The 20,758-nt window shown below is 49.0% G+C and overlaps 1 protein-coding gene and 1 long non-coding RNA gene across 3 annotated transcripts; both read left to right on the plus strand.

The window, feature by feature from the left end:
• The first annotated feature begins 1,302 nt into the window (after positions 1–1,302).
• On the plus strand, positions 1,303–4,193 carry Dhrs2l1 (dehydrogenase/reductase member 2 like 1). Its single transcript, NM_001106035.1, has 4 exons — positions 1,303–1,401; positions 1,644–1,787; positions 2,133–2,234; positions 3,997–4,193. The coding sequence occupies exons 1-4, from the start codon at positions 1,333–1,335 to the stop codon at positions 4,003–4,005; spliced, it is 324 nt and encodes a 107-aa protein (NP_001099505.1). The 5' UTR covers positions 1,303–1,332; the 3' UTR covers positions 4,006–4,193.
• Positions 4,194–14,459: 10,266 nt separating this feature from the next.
• Positions 14,460–19,918, plus strand: LOC120096987 (uncharacterized). 2 transcript variants are annotated; one of them, XR_005493963.2, is made up of 3 exons: positions 14,460–14,848; positions 17,572–17,673; positions 19,532–19,918. It is a non-coding gene; the product is annotated as an uncharacterized LOC120096987 (long non-coding RNA). The 2 variants fall into 2 exon arrangements; XR_010058140.1 differs by having other exon boundaries at positions 17,572–19,918.
• Positions 19,919–20,758: the final 840 nt, after the last annotated feature.

The following is a 20,758-nucleotide window of genomic DNA, read 5'->3' on the forward strand; positions in this document are numbered from 1 at the left end:
TGTGTATCCACAGATGGGAACGGACAACTTGAAAAACGTAATAAGTAATTTTACCTTTACATGTCCCCTTTGGCCTCCCTTCTAAAAGTGTAAGTACTTAGAACCTAGGGAACGTTCAACAGAGAACGATAAAGCAGACATTTAAAGGGATCAGAAAGTGGGAACTGTGAGTCTGAGGGGACGGGTGGTCTGGGAGACCCATCCCAGGACCTGCTTTCCTGAATTTCACCAGCAGCAGATTTCCTGAAACCCTGGGCCTGTTTTAGGAGCCCGGCTGTGGGTGTGGGGGAGCAGATTTTCCTCTAGTATTTCTCTCTCTGTGTGAATCAGCTGGAGGCCGTCATGCAGAGGCCTCTCTGCTTGGGGCTGCACCTGTCACACTTCAGCCTCCAGCTCCACAGTCTGCTCTAATCCTCCATTTCTCTCTACCTGTGCTCTGTGCCACCCTCAGCGCGCTCCCCCTTCCCGCTCCCAGCTCATCCATCTCCACACAGAGCATTTCTGCTTCCGACTCCTGTGTGTCCCACTGCGCAGCCCGTGTGGGCCCCCATCTCTCTCCTGCCTTTGGCCAGCCCTTGGCCAGCCCTCTCCAGTTAGTTGTTCCATGTGGCATTGCAGGTGTGGGGGAGGGCACACTCTGCGGTGTCTCCTGCTGATCTTGGCCCTAACACCCTCACCATGTGCTGTGGACGTGCTCATGGGCTCTCCTGCCTGCTTCTTTGTGGGGGTTCTCACCTGGATTGTTAAGTTCATTGTCTAGCTATTATCTCTTTTAGGAATAAAGATTATTGTTTATTATCCTGGCTGTTTTTCTTTTATTCCCTTGGACCAGAAGGGCTTCTAATTCACTGCCTTATGTGGAACCTTGTTTTATTCTTATGAGTTAATATTTTCCCCTTCCCTCCCCTTCTTCCTCCACCCTTCCTTCTCATCCCCCTCCTTCCCCTTTCCTTTCTGGGGTACTAGGGATGGAACTCGGGGCTCACATGTGCCAAGCAAGCACTCTGACATTGAGATCTAGCTCTTAGGTGTGATCTTTTAACTATGAGATTCTCATGGACCCGTTTCCTGACCCGAGACTCGGGTACTAGAAATTCACGGTGTCTAGCTGGGCTTCCTGTCATCCTCTGCTGGCAGCCTTGGCTGTCTAAGAGGTGTGTGTGGTGGAGGGGGGGCGAGGTTGGGAGGTGGGGGAAGGTGGGGGCGAGTGGGAGGGTGAGGGTAAGAAATCGTCTCATTAATGTCACCACCGTGAAGTGGAAATGGACTCTTTCCGCCAGGGCGGCAGGATCAGGATGTTCACCATGCTCGAAGTGCTCTCTCTCTGTGAGGATGCCGATCTCTGTGAGGATGGCGATCTCTGTGAGGACAATACCTATCTCCGTGAGGATACCGATCTCTGTGAGGATGCCGATCTCCGTGAGGATGCCGAGCAATGGAGAGCAGAGTCCTGGCTAAGCACAGGGCTGTGCTCACAGGGTCCACAGGCAGATGAGTGTTCTCTTCTCCTGTAATCTTAACCTCTTACACAGAGGGAACTTGGCCTCCATAGAAAGACTCAGAATTGGTTATCCACATCTTTGTAGATTTCCAGGAAGGTGCTGGAGCGGGGTGAGGCTGACTTATATTCCACCTGCCTGCAGGATTGGCTTTACCAGTGCCCGGCGTCTGGCCAAGGATGGGTCGCATATGGTCAGCAGCGGCTGCAAACAGCAGATCATGCGGGGACATGCTCCACTGTGTGGCATGTGGGAAAGGCTGAGGACTGGCAAGGGCCAGGGGCCAAGGTGAGAGGTCAGGGAGTGGAAGGACAAGGAGAAGGAGGCCTAGAACTTTTGCTTCACAGAGCAGGCCTAGGAGAGGCAGGATGAGAGTGGGGGCTCAGGCCTTCTGCAAAGTGAGAGAACTCCACAGCTGAAGAATGTATCACGGAATGGGGGATACGCCAGGGGATTCCAGGAGAATGCGTTAAGTCTCAGGACTGCTGGGTCTAGCCTGATTGCTTTACCTTTCATTCTTGTTTGAGGTAGCAGTGTATCAGCAAGCTGTGCCTCGAGGTCCTGCACTCCTAGACTGCTTTGAAAAGAGTTCCCTCAGGCCATCCCCACCTTCTCCCACTCACTGTCTCATAGGCCTTGGGGTACCTTGGAGGTGTGGATTTCCTGGTGTGCATCACTGCAGTGAACCTTCTAGTGGGGAGCACTCTGGGAGCCAGTGAACCGGTGTGGGACAAGGTAAGAGACCAACCAAGAGGGCTGGGGCAGATACTAGCTCTGTACTGTAGTTACTGCATGGTGGGACTTCAGTCCCCTTCTTTCCTGAGCCATGATATAGTATGGCTTATCTTAAAATTTAGCCCCTACATTCTTCCTGCTTTGTTTTCCCACCCCTTACACACTTACTTGCTCCATGACTGTCTGAAGGAAGAATTGGTTCTTAGCTTAGAGTTTCACAGCATGTGTAGCTTTGCTTATTTATGGGCTGTGAGGATGTCGTGGTGGCCTAGAGGATAGGCATCTCTCACTGTATGGTGGCCGGGTAGAAGAGAAGGGAGCAGGTGCCTGCAGTAGTGGGTTTCCATATTTTGTCTTAGTCAATGTTCTATAGTTGTGAAGAGACACAATGACCACGGCAGCTCTTATGTAGAAAACATTTAACCAGAGCTGGCTTATGGTTTGAAGTTCAGCTCATTTTCATCATGGCAGGAAGAAGGGCAACAGGCAGGCAGACATGACGCTGGAGAAGTAGCTGAGATTTTCCATCCAGATTCCCATACAGGAAGAGAAAGGGAGACACTGGACCTGGCTTGAGCTTTGAAACCAAAGCCCACCCAACCAGTGACACATTTCCTCCAACAAGGCCACACCTCCTAATCCTTCTCAAGTAGTGCCACTTCCTGATGACTAAGCACTCAAATACATGGGCCTGTTTGTTTGTTTGTTACTCAAACCATCACACTTTTTACTCCATCCGGGCACTCAGTTTACATTGGGTGGTGCTGCCCACATTCATGGCAGATCTTCTCTCGAGAATCTCCCTGGATATCCTCACAGACATATACAGGAATCTAAGTGTCTGCCAATGAATTAAGGTGAGAGCCAAGATTAACCAACCCATTGATTGAGCACTTGCTATGTGCTAGACACTGTTCCAGGCCCTGAGAAAATGGCTATGGACATATTAGGAAGAGTCTTATTGGGCAGTGCATTGCTCACTTTCGTTCCTCTTCGGGGATTTGATCACTCAGGACTGGGTCTATGGACTCAGACTTTCCGGGCACTATGAATCCACTCCTTAGCCTTAAGGATCAGGGAGAGATTGTAAAATGAACCTAAGTCATCCTAGAGTCTGGTATTCTCCCACTTCCTGTTCTATTAGGTCCTAGGGTTTGTTCCCGATTCTCTCAGATGAGATAGATGTGGATTGAGTCTCTTTACACCTGTCAGTATTTCCTGCTGTGTTCTAGGCACGGAGTCAAAGCTCTTTCTGCCTGCTGACCTTGGTGTGTTCTGCCCTCCCCAGCTTCAGTTTGATGATAGCATCTTCACTCCTCTCCTTTCTCTCTGCCCTTGGTTGAGTGTCCTTCACTCCATCCTCAGGGATGACCTGAAATTTGACCTGCCGGCAGCCACTGCTGAGCGTCCTCCCGGGCTCTTTAGCTTCCCTTCTAATGTCTCAGAAAGATCATTCGCCTGTGATCTCCAGGGCATCAGAATCAGAGTACAAATCCTATTCCCATCTGGGATTGGACAGCCTGAAGACTGTGTGCCCTTCCTGTGCTCGAAGATGCCAGCTACATTACTGGGGAGAATATTGTGGTGGCTGACTGTTCCTCCCGGCTCTCAGGGAGTTGGAGGACTGACCACCCGAGGGTATTGGCCTAGCAGCTAAGGAGAGAGTCTGAAGTTTGGTTAGGTTAGCAACTTGAGGCTCACCTATGCTAGGCTTAAGGAAGAAGGAAGCTCATTAGTACTCTCATCTCCTGATTCTCCACAGGACCACTAGAGACTCAATGGACCTCACCAACATCTGAAGCTCTTGACATGAGGCTGTGAGCTTAAGAATTAGCGGGCTTGGCATTCTGGAAGAATCTTAAGGGAAAGGAGAGGAAGCTAAGGCCGTAAGGGGTCCAAAGCTTTCTCTGTAATTTGTGTTTTACAGCTCTTTCCTAAAATAAAATCAGATTTGTCCTCACCTCTGGATGCTCCTGGAAAGGGTAGAGTCAAGAGCAACAGAACAGGGCAGGCCTCTCCTGTCTGCTGTGGCAGACTGGAGATAGGGCAGAGGTGTGCTGACCCCTCTGCCTCAATTCAATGAGAGCAGAAGCAGCATTGCCTGTTTGCAGTGAGTGAGGGCCATCCAGAGGGAGAGTCTTGTTTCCAGACAGAGTATCGAGAAGAGGACTTTGCTTGTAACGGAGCAGTGTTCAAAGATGAAGTTTGGTGGCCCCGTGATGTATGTTTGGATAGGGGAGACTGCTGTTGGGAGAGGAGAGGCTGAGGAGCCATTACAGGTAAAAACGGGGTGTGCATGTCGGGGGAAGCTTTTACTCCACACGTGGTCCTTGTCTCCCTCTTGTCCAGAGCTGGTGAGGTGAGGGAGTGTCCCTAGCTATTCTGGGGGTGGGGATGGGGCAGCTGAAGAGCCAGTAGCTCTGACTTCATCTGCTGTGTCCCCAATGCCAAGGTCTCACAGCCTCCCCCTAGTGGCTTCCCTGGGCTGAGCAAGGATGCGGTCAGGTGTCTTCTCCCAGCCCTGCTCAGCCCTGAGTTTGCAGCTCAGGATTACAGGGTTGTGGATACTGCACACATCTGCTTTCTTGGGAGATTTAACCCCAGTATCTAGATGGTTCCAAGCAGGACCAAGACTCTTATTCTTGGGCTAATATCTGAAGAGAAAAAAACCAAACAAACCAGAAACAAAAGAAAACAAGATCGGTACTTCTGAGAGCTCCTGCTGGCTGGTGGTCATTTACTGGGGAGGAGGAAATAAAGTGCGATTAATAAAAGAAGGCTGTGGGCGGGGCTACTGCACTTACCCATCTTCAGCTGTTGGGGAGGGTGAGGGACCGGAGTCTGAATAACAAACCCTCCATTGGGTGTTAGTTTGTCCTATATTTGCATATTTCAGCTGGGGGCTCCAGCTGTCCTCACCCCAGGGACCACTGTTGCCCACAGTGGAGTGACTCCATGCTGAATTGGAACTGAAGAAGTGGTCTTGGGGTAGACTGGGTGGCTGGGCTAGAAAGGTGGACGTGAGATTTTATGGGCACTGGGTTCTGTGGGGTGAGGTGAATAGGGAAGGAAGTATCCAAGACTGTTGTGTTCTCCGTTAATAGACGGTAGACAAACTGGGCTAGATTGAACTAAGACATGTCCCTCTCTAGTTTGAATGCGTGATTTAAAATCCAACGGCAGGATTCCCAGGTTCATGTATCAGCAGTGTCTGGAGACTGAGCCCTTGGAGTTAATTAGCAGTAGATGAGCTGTGGGAATGGGCTTTACTCACAAAAGTCTCCAGTTTTAGAATTTCTGTTCTTTTAATCTTTAAAGGCTACAAGATCCTGCCCATCAATTCGGGAAATGTTCCTGCAAATCCCAGTGAATAAAAATGCCGTTTTATTACTGGGCTCAGAGAGGGTCTCTTGTCTGTGTTTTTATATCACTAGGATTTGAATTCAAGTTCTTCTGTTAGTCAGCCTTTCTGAAAAGTGACCTCAGGCCTCAGTCCAGCCCCCTCTCGCAGCGCATGGTCGTTTCTTTTGAAATCCCTGCTGGAGGAAGCCTTTGGAGCAGAAGTGGTAAGAAGGGGTGAGAGTGAGTCAGGGAAGCGAGAGAAGCGGCTGTGAATCCCGTTACAGGCACAGATCAGGATCCAGAGGGCTGAGGCTCTTCAGCGCTCGTGCTCTGGAACAGACAGTTGGATCAAGGACACATGGATAATGATGAAAACAGGGACAGGATTTTAAGATTGAGAAGGACACTCTCAGGAATTGAAGTAGGCCAGAGAATTGGGCAGGTCTAAGGCTCAAAACCTCTAGGCCATGGAGAGTATCAACCCTTCATAGACTATTTGTTTGTGTCCCCTTCCCAGCATTCAGCATTTAGAGATCTCAGGCTTGCACCCAGCCTAAAGGTGGGGCTCTCTCAGTCATGCTCTATATTAGCTTCTTACAGATGCCAGTTTTGATGCCTCTGGCCTCCTCTTTCACCCCATTCTCCTAATTCATCATGGAGGAAGATGCTGTAAGTCACAAGCCTGTCTCCTGCAGGTTCTCTAACTAGGAGTACAGCTTACTTCTCACACGTGAAACGTCTACTAACAACAGCAGGAAGAGGGCTTATCGGTGGCTTGTCACCTTCTGTCCATCAAGAGATTCAGAATTGGGGAATTATCAACCACTGTTTCCAACCAGAGAGGAAGATGCTGTTCCACTGTGCCCAATGGGAAGCAAGCAGCTCCCTCAGCCACATCTGAAATTAAAATGAGGGCCAGAGGATGTGAACAGGGCAGCAGACATGTCTGCAGTGGGTCTATCAGTAGCAGCAATTCCTGGGCTCAGATGTGTGCCAGGGACAGCACCCCAACCGTTGCTTTTGTGAAGCTCTGCACAGAATGAAACAATCGCTTCACTTCCCGCAAGGATTGGCATGGAGAAATGTCTGGAAGCTTTCAAGCTGCTAAATCTCAAATCTCCACTAATGGTTTGAGCAGTCCTGTGGCTGTCCCTCGGGGGTTACCAGAAGAAACCAGAGAATGGGAAGGATAGAAAGGCAGGAAGAGAGGATCACAGAGAAAACCTTAATTAGCTAATCATGCATAAAGGAACTGGGTGTCTCTCAACAACTGAATGTTCTGTTTGCTACAAATAGAATTGCTTAAGTGCAATACAGTAAAAATTTTCCACCACAGTTTAAAATTTCCCTTCACTTTTCTCTAAGTTAATGTTAGGACATTTTTAGACTGTGACGACCCTGGAAGGGAAAATGTGCAGGGGCTGCCTCCTGTCTGGTTTCTGGTGATGCAGCTTTTGAAGACAACTGAAAAGGTGCAGGTGGCAATGGTGGATGCCTTGGTGACCTGAAGAATGCCAGGGCTAAGATGTGGGGATCTGGAGCTTTAACAACTAGTAATCCCAAACGGAGCAGCAGGGACTTAGAACCGTCCTGTGTCTGATTTTATCAAAGACATGAACTGTTCTTCCTTCTACAGAGACAGTCCCTTAAATGACATTTGGCTCCTTTATGGGAGTTTCCTTTTTCTTTTCTTTTTGTGAGTTTCCCATCATGCACCCCTGTACCACTCATCCCCCATCCCCCTTGTATCTGCTCTATACCCTTACAACCTCCCTCCACAAAGAAAAACATGAAAAATATCTCATTGTGAAAACTGTAGTGTGTCACAGTGTGTCCCACAGTGTACCCTTTTGTCCACACTTCCCTTACTGTAAATGTTCATTGCAATGAGTCACTGGTCTGGTTCAAAATCTGTGGCTTCTGTTACACTATCAATTTTGGATCCTCACTGGGACTTCTCTCAGATATCCTGTTGTTGCCCTGTGTCATGGAGATCCTGCAGCTTTGGATCTGTAGGGCAGGCCCCTTCATGTGCTCCAGCAGTTCATAGATGGGGTAGATGTTGATTGAGGTGGGTCAACTCAAAGCCCCGGATCTGGGCCTGAGATGAGCCCAGAAGCTCTTCAGTACCACACCACAACTAGGATAAGTGTTCAGCCTTGTCCTGGCTAGTTCATCCAATGCTGCAGCCAGCAAGGCGCAGAACCAGCTCTCCTCATCTCATGCTCTCAGGGCTGGCTCACCCACATGAGCCAGTAGGGCCAGGTCTACTGTGCAGCCTAGGTGAGGTGCAGGGCCCACTCACCCAAAGGCTGTATCAGGGCAGGGGCTGGCACAGCTCTCCCTCTCTTACACCCTCTGCTGGCTCACCCGCAATCCTGGCAACCAGGGTTAGCTCTGCTTTGCTGCACAGGCAAGGTGCAGGGCCTGTTCTCCCATTCTCATGACCCCAGAGTCAGCTCTTCCACCTGCCATAGGCATTGAGGGATGGGGTAGAGGGGCATCTCTCCCTTTTCTGGACCATGGCACAGCAGACAAGCTTGGGGGCCAACTCTCCCTTGCTTATGCCCTCAGAACTTGCTCACCCTCACCCCTGCCACCAGGGCCAGCTCTACTGTGCAGGGCTTGCTCTCCTGAGTGCTGCAGCAGGTGAGGGACAGGGCCAGCTCTCCTGCTCCCATGACCCTGGGGCCAGGTTTAGTCTCTTCGCTTCTAAGATAATATCTTGAAATTCTGCATCTTATGGAGGAGAAAAAGATGGTAGACAAGGGAAGAGAAAGAGTCAAATGGTGTGAGGCCACTTGTGTAAAAGTTTTAATCTCATTCACTAAAGGGGATGGCTTTATGGCTCAGTCACCTCTTAAAGACCTACCTCTTTAAAAATAGTTAAATTTTTTTTTTAAAAAAAAATCTGTGGGCTGGAAATCTCAGTGGTCAAGAGCGCCTGTTACTCTTGCAAATGAGACAGGTTCAGTTTTCATGAGCCATGGTGGCTCGCAGCTATCTGTAGCTGCAGTTCTAAGGGATCTGGTGCCTTCCACTAACCTGAAGGCCTACATGTGGTACGTAGATGTGTTTTTGGTGCCCATGGTGGCCAGAAGCAGGTATGGGATCCTCTAAAACTGGAGTTTCAGGCAGTTGTGACCTCTTAAGTGAGTGCTTTAACAAACACAGCAAGAACGGCAGGCACTTTTAACTGCTGAACCAGCTCGGCAGCTCCAAGACCTACCTCTCTTTTTTATAAGATTTATTTATTCATTTTTATTTTAAACATTGGTGTTTTGATTGCATGCATGTCTTTGTGAGGGAGTCAGATCCCCTGGAACTGGAGTTAGAGTCAGCTGTGAGCTGCCACATGGGTGCTGAGAATTGAACCCCAGGTTCTCTGGAAGAGCAGCCAGTGCTTTTAACCTCTGAGTCATCTCTCTAACCCAAGGCCCACCTCTTAATGCTATCACGTTGGCTGCTATGCTAGCGCCTGAATTTTGGGAGAGGCACACTCACCTACAGCTTGGCAGTGAATTTAGGAGATAGATGAAACCATTTGGGCTGTCATTTAATCAGCTTAAAACAAGACCAAAGTCCTTTGTGTGGCAAATGTACCCCTAGATTCTACCTCTGCCTTTCTTACCACTTCTCCCTTTAACCATCACTTGCCCTTGAAAGCTTTTCTTCTGCTGACCATGGGCGTCACTGCTGCAGAGCCTTGCTCCTGTTCACCATGATGTCACTGCTGCAGAGCTTTGATCCTGCTGACCATGGTGTCACTGCTGCAGAGCCTTGATCCTGCTGACCATGGGTAACACTGCTGCAGAGCCTTGATCCTGCTGACCATGGTGTCACTGCTGCAGAGCCTTGATCCTGCTGACCATGGGTAACACTGCTGCAGAGCCTTGATCCTGCTGACCATGAGTAACACTGCTGCAGAGCCTTGATCCCGCTGACCATGGGTAACACTGCTGCAGAGCCCTGATCCTGCTGACCGTGGGCGTCACTGCTGCAGAGCCTTGATCCTGCTGACCATGGGTAACACTGCTGCAGAGCCTTGCTCCTGCTGACCATGGGTAACACTGCTGCAGAGCCCTGCTCCTGCTGACCATGGGTAACACTGCTGCAGAGCCTTGATCCTGCTGACCGTGGTGTCACTGCTGCAGAGCCTTGATCCTGCTGACCATGGGTAACACTGCTGCAGAGCCCTGCTCCTGCTGACCATGGGTAACACTGCTCAGAGCCTTGATCCTGCTGACCGTGGTGTCACTGCTGCAGAGCCTTGCTCCTGCTTACCATGCGAATGGGCATCATTGTCCTTCTCTATGTTTTCCCTTAAAATCTCTAATGGGGAACTTGTCATGTAGAACGTCCTCAGCAAAAGTTTGTTAAACAAAAAAATGAGGTGTGACTGGATTCCTCCTGTTCATGCTCGCTCAGACATGTCCAGGTCCTCCTGCTTCTTGGAAACTTTTCTTTGGGTATGGATTTTCAGTAACATAAGAAAATTGTTCTTTTTAAAATTAGCATTCAATTCTGGCCCCTGCCTACTCCAGAGCTTCAGGAGTTTGTCTTTCTTTGAGGAAAGAAAGAGAAGAAGAAGGAGGAGGAGGAGGAGGAGGAGGAGGAGGAGGAGGAGGAGGAGGAGGAGGAGGAGGAGGAGGAGGAGGAGGAGAAGGAGGAGGAGGAGGAGGAAGAGGAGAAGAAGATGAAGAAGAAGAAGAAGAAGAAGAAGAAGAAGAAGAAGAAGAAGAAGAAGAAGAAACCAAAACCAAAACAAACCAAACAAAACAAAAAACCAACAATAACAAAAAACAAAAACAAAAACAAAAAACCCAGTCTAGCCCAATTGGCATGCTCTAGGACAATAAGAGACTCTTTTCTGGAGAGGGTCAGAGGTGGACAGCACATGAGGAGTGACACCCTATGTAGATCTGGGCTCTGCATATGCATGTATGGTTGTCTGAATGAACCCAGCAGGCTCATAGATTTGAATGTTTGGTTCCTGGTTGGTGGAACTATTTGGGAAGAATTAGGAGGTGTGGCTTTGTTGGGGGAGGTGTGGCTTTGTTGGGGGAGGTGTGGCTTTGTTGGGAGAGGTGTGGCTTTGTTGGGGGAGGTGTGGCTTTGTTGGGGGAGGTGTGGCTTTGTTGGGGGAGGTGTGGCTTTGTTGGGGGAGGTGTGGCTTTGTTGGGGGAGGTGTGGCTTTGTTGGGGGAGGTGTGGCTTTGTTGGGGGAGGTGTGGCTTTGTTGGGGGAGGTGTGGCTTTGTTGGGGGAGGTGTGGCTTTGTTGGGGGAGGTGTGGCTTTGTTGGGGGAGGTGTGGCTTTGTTGGGGGAGGTGTGGCTTTGTTGGGGGAGGTGTGGCTTTGTTGGGGGAGGTGTGGCTTTGTTGGGGGAGGTGCGGCTTTGTTGGGGGAGGTGTGGCTTTGTTGGAGGAGGTGTGCCATTGGCACTATCATGTGGTAATTGTGATTATTTTATGCAGCTCTGTAATGAAAACAGGCAAATGGTAAAAAGAAATATAAAATGTACAGTTTGAAATGAAAAAGAACACTAGGAACTTCGGTGTTGGAGCCAAGGCTTATGCTGAAATAGATAAAGATGCCTGATGTGAAACCTTAGAGGGAGAGAGATACCCTCAGTGCAAGACCCCACCCAGATAAGCTTCCAACTTGTAAAAAGGAAAGGCCTGAGAAATTTTCTGCTGTGAAACATCAATAAAGAAACGCTTTTACAGGGTTGGGGATTTAGCTCAGTGGTAGAGCGCTTGCCTAGCAAGCTCAAGGCCCTGGGTTCGGGCCCCAGCTCTGAAAAAAAAAAAGAAAAGAAAAGAAAAAAAAAAAGAAAAGCTTTTACAAATGCAATTCAAGGAGTGGGGAGGTTCTATCCCAAGTGGGCTAAACTGGGCAGTGTTGTCCATGAGGTGCTGGCTTTAGAGTCATTACGGATGTAAAAGTAAAAGGGTTGTAGAATCTTCCTCCATGATTAAGAAGAGCCAATGAGGCCTGCTGTGAGGCAGGGGAGTCCCTGCACAAAAGTCTCTAAGAGTCCATAGCATGGGGGTTGGGGATTTAGCTCAGTGGTAGAGCGCTTGCCTAGGAAGCGCAAGGCCCTGGGTTCGGTCCCCAGCTCCGAAAAAAAGAACCAAAAAAAAAAAAAAAAAGAATCCATAGCATGAAACTATGAAAGTGAAGCCTTGATTGTTCTGGAGACCCCAAGATATGGGAGATGCCAGAGACATTAGCCAAGGGGAGCTGCACAGTGGGGGTGGGGCAGTCAAGATAGAAAAGTGTGTTGCAGTTAGCAAAGCTGAAAGGGAGAAGCCATCTAAGCCCTTTGACACCAGATATGGAGCTATAGGATTTGGGGTTTGCCCTGCTGGTTTTGGTCTTGCTTTGGTTCAGTATTTCCTCACTAGGTTCCTCTTCCTTCCTTTCTTAGGGTTACTATTGCTGTGGTGAAATGCTGTGGCTAAAGCAAATTAGGGAGGAGAGAGTTCATTTGGCTCACACTTTCACATTGCAGAATTCCACATTGATTCATCATCAAAAGGAGTCAGGACAGGAACTCACACAAGCCAGAGAGGTTCCTTCCTCTCTGATGACTCTTGCTTATGTCAAGTTGACATTAAACTAGCCAGCATAGAATGGTAATATGTATTTTGTGCCTTAGTATGATGAAAGGATGTAATTTGCTTTTTGTTTTTGATTATACAGGGGGTTACAAGGAAGAGATTCCCTGTAGTCTCTGAAGAGACTCTGGACTTTTAAATGGTGTTGAGACTGAAAGATGACGAAGTCTTTTGAAATTGGGCCAAATATATTTTGCATTATGATATGACCGCAAGCCTGTGGGGTCCACAAGGGAACAGAATATGGTGGTTTGAAGAGAATGGCCCCCTTAGGCTTGTACATTTGAATGTTTGATCCTCTGTTGATGGAATTATTTGGGAAGGATTAGGAGGTGTGGCCTTGTTGGAGAAGGTGTGTCACTGGGGACAGGCTTTGAGATTTTAAAAGTCCACCCCATCCCATCAGACAGCTCTCTCTGTCTGAATCATGGTTGTTGTATCAACATGCAAGTTCTGGCTACTGCTCCACAGCCATTCCTGCCTGCTTCCATGCTCCCCTCTATGATGGTTACAGACCCTGTAAGCCCCCAAATAAACTCTTCTATGAGTTGCCTTGGTCATGGTGTCTTATCATAGCAATAGAAAAGCAAGACAGCATTCATATGCACTCTGAGTAACATAAACACATCCATCTACCAGAGAGAGAGAGAGAGAGAGAGAGAGAGAGAGAGAGAGACAGAGAGAGGGACAGAGAGAGACAGAGAGAGACAGAGAGACAGAGAGAGACAGAGAGACAGAGAAAGACAGAGAGAGACAGAGAGAGAGAGACAGAGAGACAGAGACACAGACAGAGAGAGACAGAGACAGACAGAGACAGACCGAGATAGAGACACACAGAGAGACAAAGAGAGACAGAGAGACAGACAGAGACAAAGACACACAGAGAGAGGCAGAGAGGAGGCATAGACATGAATCAATCATCCTTCCTACATAGAAAAGGGTGTGGAAGGGAAAAGGGTGTGTGAATGAAGTAGAGGCCTAGACCCACCAGACAATGGAGGTCTCTGCTGTTAAAGGTTTCCAAGGAAGGGAGTGGTCCTTGCAGCTCAAGGAAGCAGGCTTAGTTCATAAGTGACCTACATACACTATAGGGCATATTGACTTAGACTATGTGATTAGAGCCACAGCTGCACTGGGTGGGGGATGCAGCTGGTCAGTATGCAGTTGCTGTGTGAGGCTGCTTTAGATTCTGGGTGGCATGGGTTTGGGTTTGTGTCCCCGCCCTCCTTCATCTCCAAGCATCTGGGCTCTGCTCTCAGGGTTCCCTGCTCTGGGCTCAGTGATAATCCCACAGTGATAATACCCCCAGCTTTAGCACAGTAGAATTTTATGAGAAACCACATCGTTAGCCCTTAAAAATAGGAACTGAAACAAAAACAAGCTCCCTTTAGGAGCCAAGGGCGTCAGAAGCAACAGGAAATGCTTTAGAGAACAGACCTGCTTTGCCCTTATAACACTTTTGCTAAGAGGAAAGTCCAAACCGTTCTTACAGTACTGATCTTTGCACTGCCGCCGGGTCTGATTTAACCTCTGATTGCCTCGAAGGAGAACAGCATCCCTTCTGTTATTAAGTCACAGTCAAGTAGGGATGGGCTTCTGATCCTTTTTAAAAAGCAAGTGTAATAGGGAGAGATTAGAGGTGCTTGGAGCAGGCTGTCTGCCCGAGAGGCAATCACTCTGAACCCAGCTCTACCTGGCTGTGCAAACATCTGTTTAAAAAAAGATGGGGAGGCTCAGAAAAACCTTGGGGAGCCTGAATTATGCCAAAGCCCAGGTTCCCGATTTGAAACACAAAAGAGAAAGACCCGTAGGTGAGAAAGGAAGATAACTTCTGGAGAATGGGAACTCAAGTGGGTGTTTGTTTCGTTATTAAAGGTCTTAAGGGGCGGGGGTGGGGGGTGGGGAGGGAGGAAAGGCATTATTTTCAGCTGTTTGAGCTCATGTTTTACCAGGGAAGAGTGGTCCCAGGGGCAGGTCAGGGTCGGAGAGAGGTTAAGTTCTGTGTAGAGGAACTTTGGAAGGAAGGGGGCGTAGAAGCAGTACGGTGGGTAGAGGGGGCTTCTGTGGACCACCAAAAGGACAGGTGATCCTTATCTCAGCCATACTTTCCTGACCTGCAATTTTTATTTGGTATAGCCAGAAATTTGAGGTTAACAATCTTCTGTAGCTACCAGCACAGCAGCATTTCCGGTTATGGAAGCTGGTCCTCCAGGGCGGGGAGGGGATGGAGGGGGTGGGATGGAGGGGACGGGAGGATGGGGGGCGGGTGGAGCTGGGAGCAGGGCTGAAGAGCTTCCGCAGGAGAGTCTCTACAGGTCTCCAGCCTGTCACTCCCACCCTCTCCCTGCAAATGAGGCTCATTTCCCCGGAGTGTTCCCATGAGTTCATTTCCAAGGCCAGACGTCCTTTCTGCACAGATCCTTTTTATTGCCATGGAGACAATCTGCAGCTCCGACCAATCACAAGTTTGAGCAGCAGGCACCATGACAACCTGTGGGGGCTGGAAAGAGCTCCAGAACACCTCAAAGACCAAAGCCAAGACAGCAACCCAATCTGGAGATGCAGTGATTCTCACGAGTGTGGTCGGGGAAGGGCATCTGCCTTCCTCTGAGAGTGAGCTGGTGCCCTGCGGGGGCACAGCCGCCCGGCATGGTGGGCTGAGGTCTTGGATTGCCAATGGCAGTCTGATTTCATGGCTTGCTTTTCTCTGGCTAGACTAGTTAACAGAAACCTGGAGAGATGGTAGAGAATGATCACAAGAGTCCCATTCCCCTGGTAGACCGCCCGCCACTGAACAAGTACTTGTTGCTAGGTTGCTGTCTTAGCAGCAGAACCTGTGTGTCGTATTAGGCCACAAGCCTGTCACAGCCTCCCTTGTAGATCTCAGTATTGCCTCCTACCTACTGGTGTCTACCTGACAGGGATGGGCCTGGTGACTTCGGTGTTAGTCTGTAGCTAGTTCTCGTACAGAGCTGGCTAGGAGACTTGGCCTTCCTGCCATTCCTCTCACACTCTGACCCTGGGCTTCCTGGTGTGCCTTCCAATGTTCTTACATCCTTCTGCCCTTCATGTCTCTCCCATATCCTTTACCCAGAGATGTGATAGAGGAGCAAAGTACTGAGAACTGGTACCGAGATCTGCTTGCTCCTGGTGGGGTGAGTGGCTTAGGACAGATAGCCACAGGCATGACCAGAAGCTTGTGCCCTGTTGGGGCTGTTCTCATGAAGACCACATCTCAGGAAGGGCAAGTGACCTGCATGTGTGTCCCTCACAGCTAACCTGATGGCTGAATTTTGACAACAGACACGAGTCTCTGGTCTAGAGGGCTGTTCCAATTTGCTTTTCTATTTCTATCGTTAAACGCTATGACCAAAATCAACTTGGGGAGAAAAGCCTTACTCCATATATTTCCAGGTTACAATCCATCACTGAGGGAAATAAGGGAAGGAACTCAGGGCTGGAACTCGGAGGTAGGAACCAGAGAGGAATACTGATTGCTGGGTGTCTTAGTTGGGCTTTCATTGCTGTGAAGAGACGCCGTGACCAAGACAACTCTTATAAAGACAGATGTTTAATGGGGGCTGGGTTACAGTTTCAGAGGTTTAGTCCCTTACTGTCATGGCAGGAAGCATGGCATCGTGCAGGCAGACAGTACTGGAGAAGCAGCTTAGAGCTCTACCTCTTGATCTGAAGGCAGCAGAAGGGGACTGTCTCATTGGGCATAGCTTGAGCATGGGAGACCTCAAGGTCTCCCCCCATGCTTTTCTCCAACAAGGCCACACCTCCTAATAGTGCCACTCAGCTATGGGTCAAGCATTCACACACACACACACACACACACACACACACACACACACACACACACACACACGAGGCTATGGGGGCCATATCTATTCAAACCACACCAGGTGACTCCAAGTTGTGTTGTCTTAACAAGAAAAACTAACCAGTATGAGGCTCAACCTCTCTATGGCTCAGTTGTTTGGGTGTTTTGCCTACATCCATGTCTGTGCCCTGCGTGTATGCCTGGGGCACACAGAGGCCAGAAAGACTGTGTCAGATCCTCTGAAAATGGCAGACAGGGAATCAAACTCAGGTCCTCTGGAAGAGAAGCCAGGACTCTTAACTGCTGAGGCATTTGTCCAGCCCCGGCTCAGTTTTCTTATATGAAAACGGTAAGAAATTCTTAAGGCTGTTAGGAGCGTGAAGTGACTGGATGCGGGAGTCTGACTTCGGGTATGTCTGAGCTGCTATGGCAACAAGTTCTTCCACAGAGCACGAAGCCACTTCCCACTATTCATTCTCTGTAAACAACCGACTCCCAAGCCATTGCTGTTCCTTTACCCGCTTGGCTGAGGGGCAGCCTCTGCCTCCCCTTGTCAGTGTGCGTTCAGTATCTGGTGTTCAGGCATTGCACCATCCTGTTCTACCCCAGCACTGTGCACCCCTCTGCGCTCTGAGCTGGTGGGCTTTCACCTTAACCCTCTGGATAAGAGAACCTCTCTCGGGCCTTCCTTATATTGGGGGTTTGCTCCTCCACTGTTATATCTGTCTCACAGACTCCTTCATATTCTGTCCCCCAGCACAGAGCACAAACCTCTGACTGCTAGACACTGACCCTGCAGGTTTGCATAAGGTCAAAACATTAGTTCTTTGTACAGGTCTCTGTCTGAACCCCGCTGGTCTTGCCCTCCTGTGTACCACCTCTCTTAACAGTCCCCACTATTAGAGGCTCAGTGTCCTCCCTGTAGGAGGGCAGAAGAGCATCTACCCTGGGGTAAGCATTAAGTAAGATGGTGCCTTAGAGGCTCTCAATATGGGGCCGGGAATTAAGTGGCTTGTTTATTTGATCTTTTTTATTTATTTGGTGAGGGGATCAGGGTCTTACTGAGTACCTTTGGTTGGCCCCCAACCCATCAGTTGTCTCTGCCTGGCCTGGAACTTATAGAGATACACCCCTGCCTCCTAATTGCTATGGTTAAAGGCATATGCCACCCTACCTGGCCTTTTTAGGTTTTGCGTTCCTCACAGAATTATTTGTTGAAGCTCCATTTCTAAATGCAGTGAAATTTGGCAGTGTGCTAGCTAGCCTTTGGGTCATCACTGGGGAGAGGAAGTCATGATGTGAAATTCTCTAGGGGATGAAAGAGCTAATGCTGCCCCTACTATGTGAGGACATAGCAAACTGTCTGTGTAGCAGTGAGGGGGTGCTTCACCGAGAACCCAGCCACGCCTGTACCCTGACACCTCACTTCTAGCTTCCGGGTACATAAAGGTCTGTTGTTTAAACCCAAAGTAACTAAGACAATGCTTTACATAATCATCTCTAATTAAACTTTGGATACAGTCTTTTCCATTAATGTTCTGTGCACCAGGGACCCTGGACACTCTGATTATACAGAAGCATGGCTGAGTCAGGCAGTGGATGTCAACTGCGGCAGTCTCAAGAATGAGTTGACACAGGACAGCAGATGAAAGTGAATACCTCTTTGCCAGAGATGGCAGGGGTTGGGTGGGTCAGGAAGCAGTCACTGATGTGCTAACACTGGAGGAGTTGGGTTTTACAGGGTGGGACGGGGCATTTCCAGCAGAGGTGCTTCATGAGGAGGAGCGCAGGGCAGGAGGGCTTGGGTCTCCTGCCCACCATGGAGCTGCAGGGTAGAATTGGGAGGAAGGCCCCAACCTAAAATGGAGCTGGTGGCAGGGGTCAGTCTCAGCAGTGGCACCTTGCCATACCTTTCCCAGTGGCTGTCTCCTTGGGACCAAAGGCAGTTTCAAGTTGCTGCTGTGGGGATATGGGACTTAGAATGTGTCCCTGGGTCTCTTCTCTTTGAGCCAGGGTACAAACAGCAACCTGTGTTTCCAAGGCAGGAATTCTATTATTTTTGATTTCAAACAGTTCTCAACCTGTGGGTTGCGACGGCCCTGGCTGTCTAATGACGCTTTCACAGGGGTGGCGTATCAGATATTTACATTACGATTCGAACAGTGGCAAAACTACAGTTATGAAGCAGCCATGAGATAATTTTATGGTTGGGGAGTCACTGCAAGAGGAGGAACTGTATTAAAGGGTCGCAGCATTAGGAAGGTTGAGAACCACTGTATTATGCTTCCTGTGTTTTCACTGCCACCTTTTTCTCCTGGAAGATATGCACAGAGGATGATCTCTCTCCTTTACCAATTACATTATTAATATCATATGTCGACTACATGTAGGTATGTTTCTTCTGTTTAAGCAGGGAAAGGTTGATGTTGGAGACTGATTGAGCCATTCACTTGCACACTCCCCTGGAAGGAGGAACACTGAGGGGGCCGTAGAGGCCCCTTATCACCAGAAAGCAGAGGCCTGACGCTGTCCTGGCAGATGAATTAGTTGGTACAGCGAAAAGAACTGACTGTGCTGCCCCCCTCTCTCTGTTTCCTGGGTGACCGAGTGTCTAGAAGAACCAGCAACAATGAGACGGAAGTGAAGTGCCCCGCAGTATAATAAACATGACGGAAATAGAGATGGGGTCAAATGACGGGTCGGTTGTGACTGAAGAGCAGGAAAAGGAGTCACACCCAGAAGAGCGAGACCCCTGTTGTGTCACTGTGACTCAGCCAGCTAGAGCTAGTTTTGAGTCTTGGTATGGTAAGACTGTCAGAGAGGGATTACACTGCAGGCCTAACTAAAAGCTTTGAGGAAGTGCTGTGCTCTTCTCTGTGAACATTGTCCACCAGAGGAGGGCCAAAGATCTGCGGTAAGCACGGATTGCTAACAGTGGTTGTGAAGTCACTGCCTTACAGAAAATTTCTTGATTGCCAGTTAAGTATCAGAAAGTATGTGTAAGCATGATGGCTCGTGGCTGCAAGGCCAGCACTTAGGGGGCCAGAGAGGAGGATCTCAATGGACTAGGTGAAACAAAACAAAATGAAACCAAACCAGCCAGAAACAGTAGAAGGAAAATGATCTGCTACAGTTTGGATCTGAGAGGTCCCGCAAAGGCTCCCGTGTGGTTTGTAGCTTGACTGCCAGCTAATGGGCTTTGGAGAAGGGATTTGATTCCAAGGGCTCTGACCTTAAGGATTACGGGAAGAATGGGTCAACATACCCTGACTGGCGGCCCATAATGGCCCACGCATGTGCAACATCTGCCTGACCCCCTACCCCCAAGGACCATCCGAGGGGGCCGAGGGCTAGAGCTACAACGGATGAATTAATCCCTTGATGAATTTATGACATTGCTAGGAAGTGATGGAAACTGGGAGGTTGGATCTAGTTGGCAGAAGTGGGTCACTAAGGGTCTTTCTTCTCTGGCAAAACATATTGGTTCCCTGCCTCTTCCCTCTCTGCAGACTGGCAGCCATGGAGCAAGCAGCAATTCCTTCTGCCACATCCCTGAGTAAAAGCAATGGAGTCAGTTGGTTGTAGCTTGGAACCTCTCAAAGTGCGAAGCCTTTGGCGACATGGGAGCAACTGACATGTGGTCTAAGAGTTAACATCTCAAATGGGATCTCCTCCTGTCCACTAAGCAGAGTGGAAGACACCTGTGGACTTTCTTTTTCCTTCGTTCAGTCGGTAGCTTGATACATCTGCCAGGGAAAGCGGATGTTCCCAGGGAAGGAAGGACCGAGATGCTACAGGGACAGCGGCCTGGGGAGCCTTCCGGTGCCAAGCCCCCTACAGTCTTTCTTTCAAATTATTTTCTAAAATTTAAATTAAATGTATTTTTGAATAATGAATGCATGCGTATAGTATGAAATTCAATGTGGAGCAAAAAAGATACCGTAAATACCCCTTCTTCCTGAGCCCCACCCCAGTCTTCTTTCCTAAAGACAATTACTGAGGTTTGCTAAGTATGAGTAAGTGCATGTATACATACATGCACACATACACACAGACACACAGACACACATATACACACTCACGCACTTTTAAGAATATAAATGCTAACATACTAACTATATAAACAGAGCTGAAGAAATCAGATAGCACACATCGAGTGAGTGGAGTTCAGTATGTGTGTTGCTTGCAAAGGTGCGGGCAAAGCACAGGACTGGCACAGAAACCAGGACAGGCATCAGCTGAGTGAGATGTTGTGGTAACTGTGTGAGCCATTCAGCTTCCTGAGGGTCAGGACAAAGAAGAAGCCTGGGCACAAATATCTGTTCCTACCACCTTCCTCTCACTGCAGGACTCCCTGAGAGGACCAAGCTTCTATCTCAGGACAGGAGAGCCTGCTGTCTAGTTTACAGGGCTGAGATCGGGCAGGAAGGAGGAGAAAGGCAGATGGTGGTCACTCAGTTGCTTGGCACCTCGAGTGGTGCTTTTCTGTTTCCTACTTAATCTGTCTGGATGGGTAGCCCGCTCCTTTTCGATGGCTTAGAGGCTTCTAGACTGTGTTTCTTTTGTTGAATACTATTACATGTGCTGTGCACCTAACCATGTCCCCTGTGTTGAAGACCTAATGGGCAATGTGACTATTTAGAGTAAAGACATCATTTACCCTAAATGATGTCATGAGGACAGAGCCAAGGGTTAGACTTGTAAGCAAATGATATTCTGCAGGAGAAGATATCAAA

Source organism: Rattus norvegicus, chromosome 15 (assembly GCF_036323735.1).
Source record: "Rattus norvegicus strain BN/NHsdMcwi chromosome 15, GRCr8, whole genome shotgun sequence".
Lineage (NCBI taxonomy): Eukaryota > Metazoa > Chordata > Mammalia > Rodentia > Muridae > Rattus > Rattus norvegicus.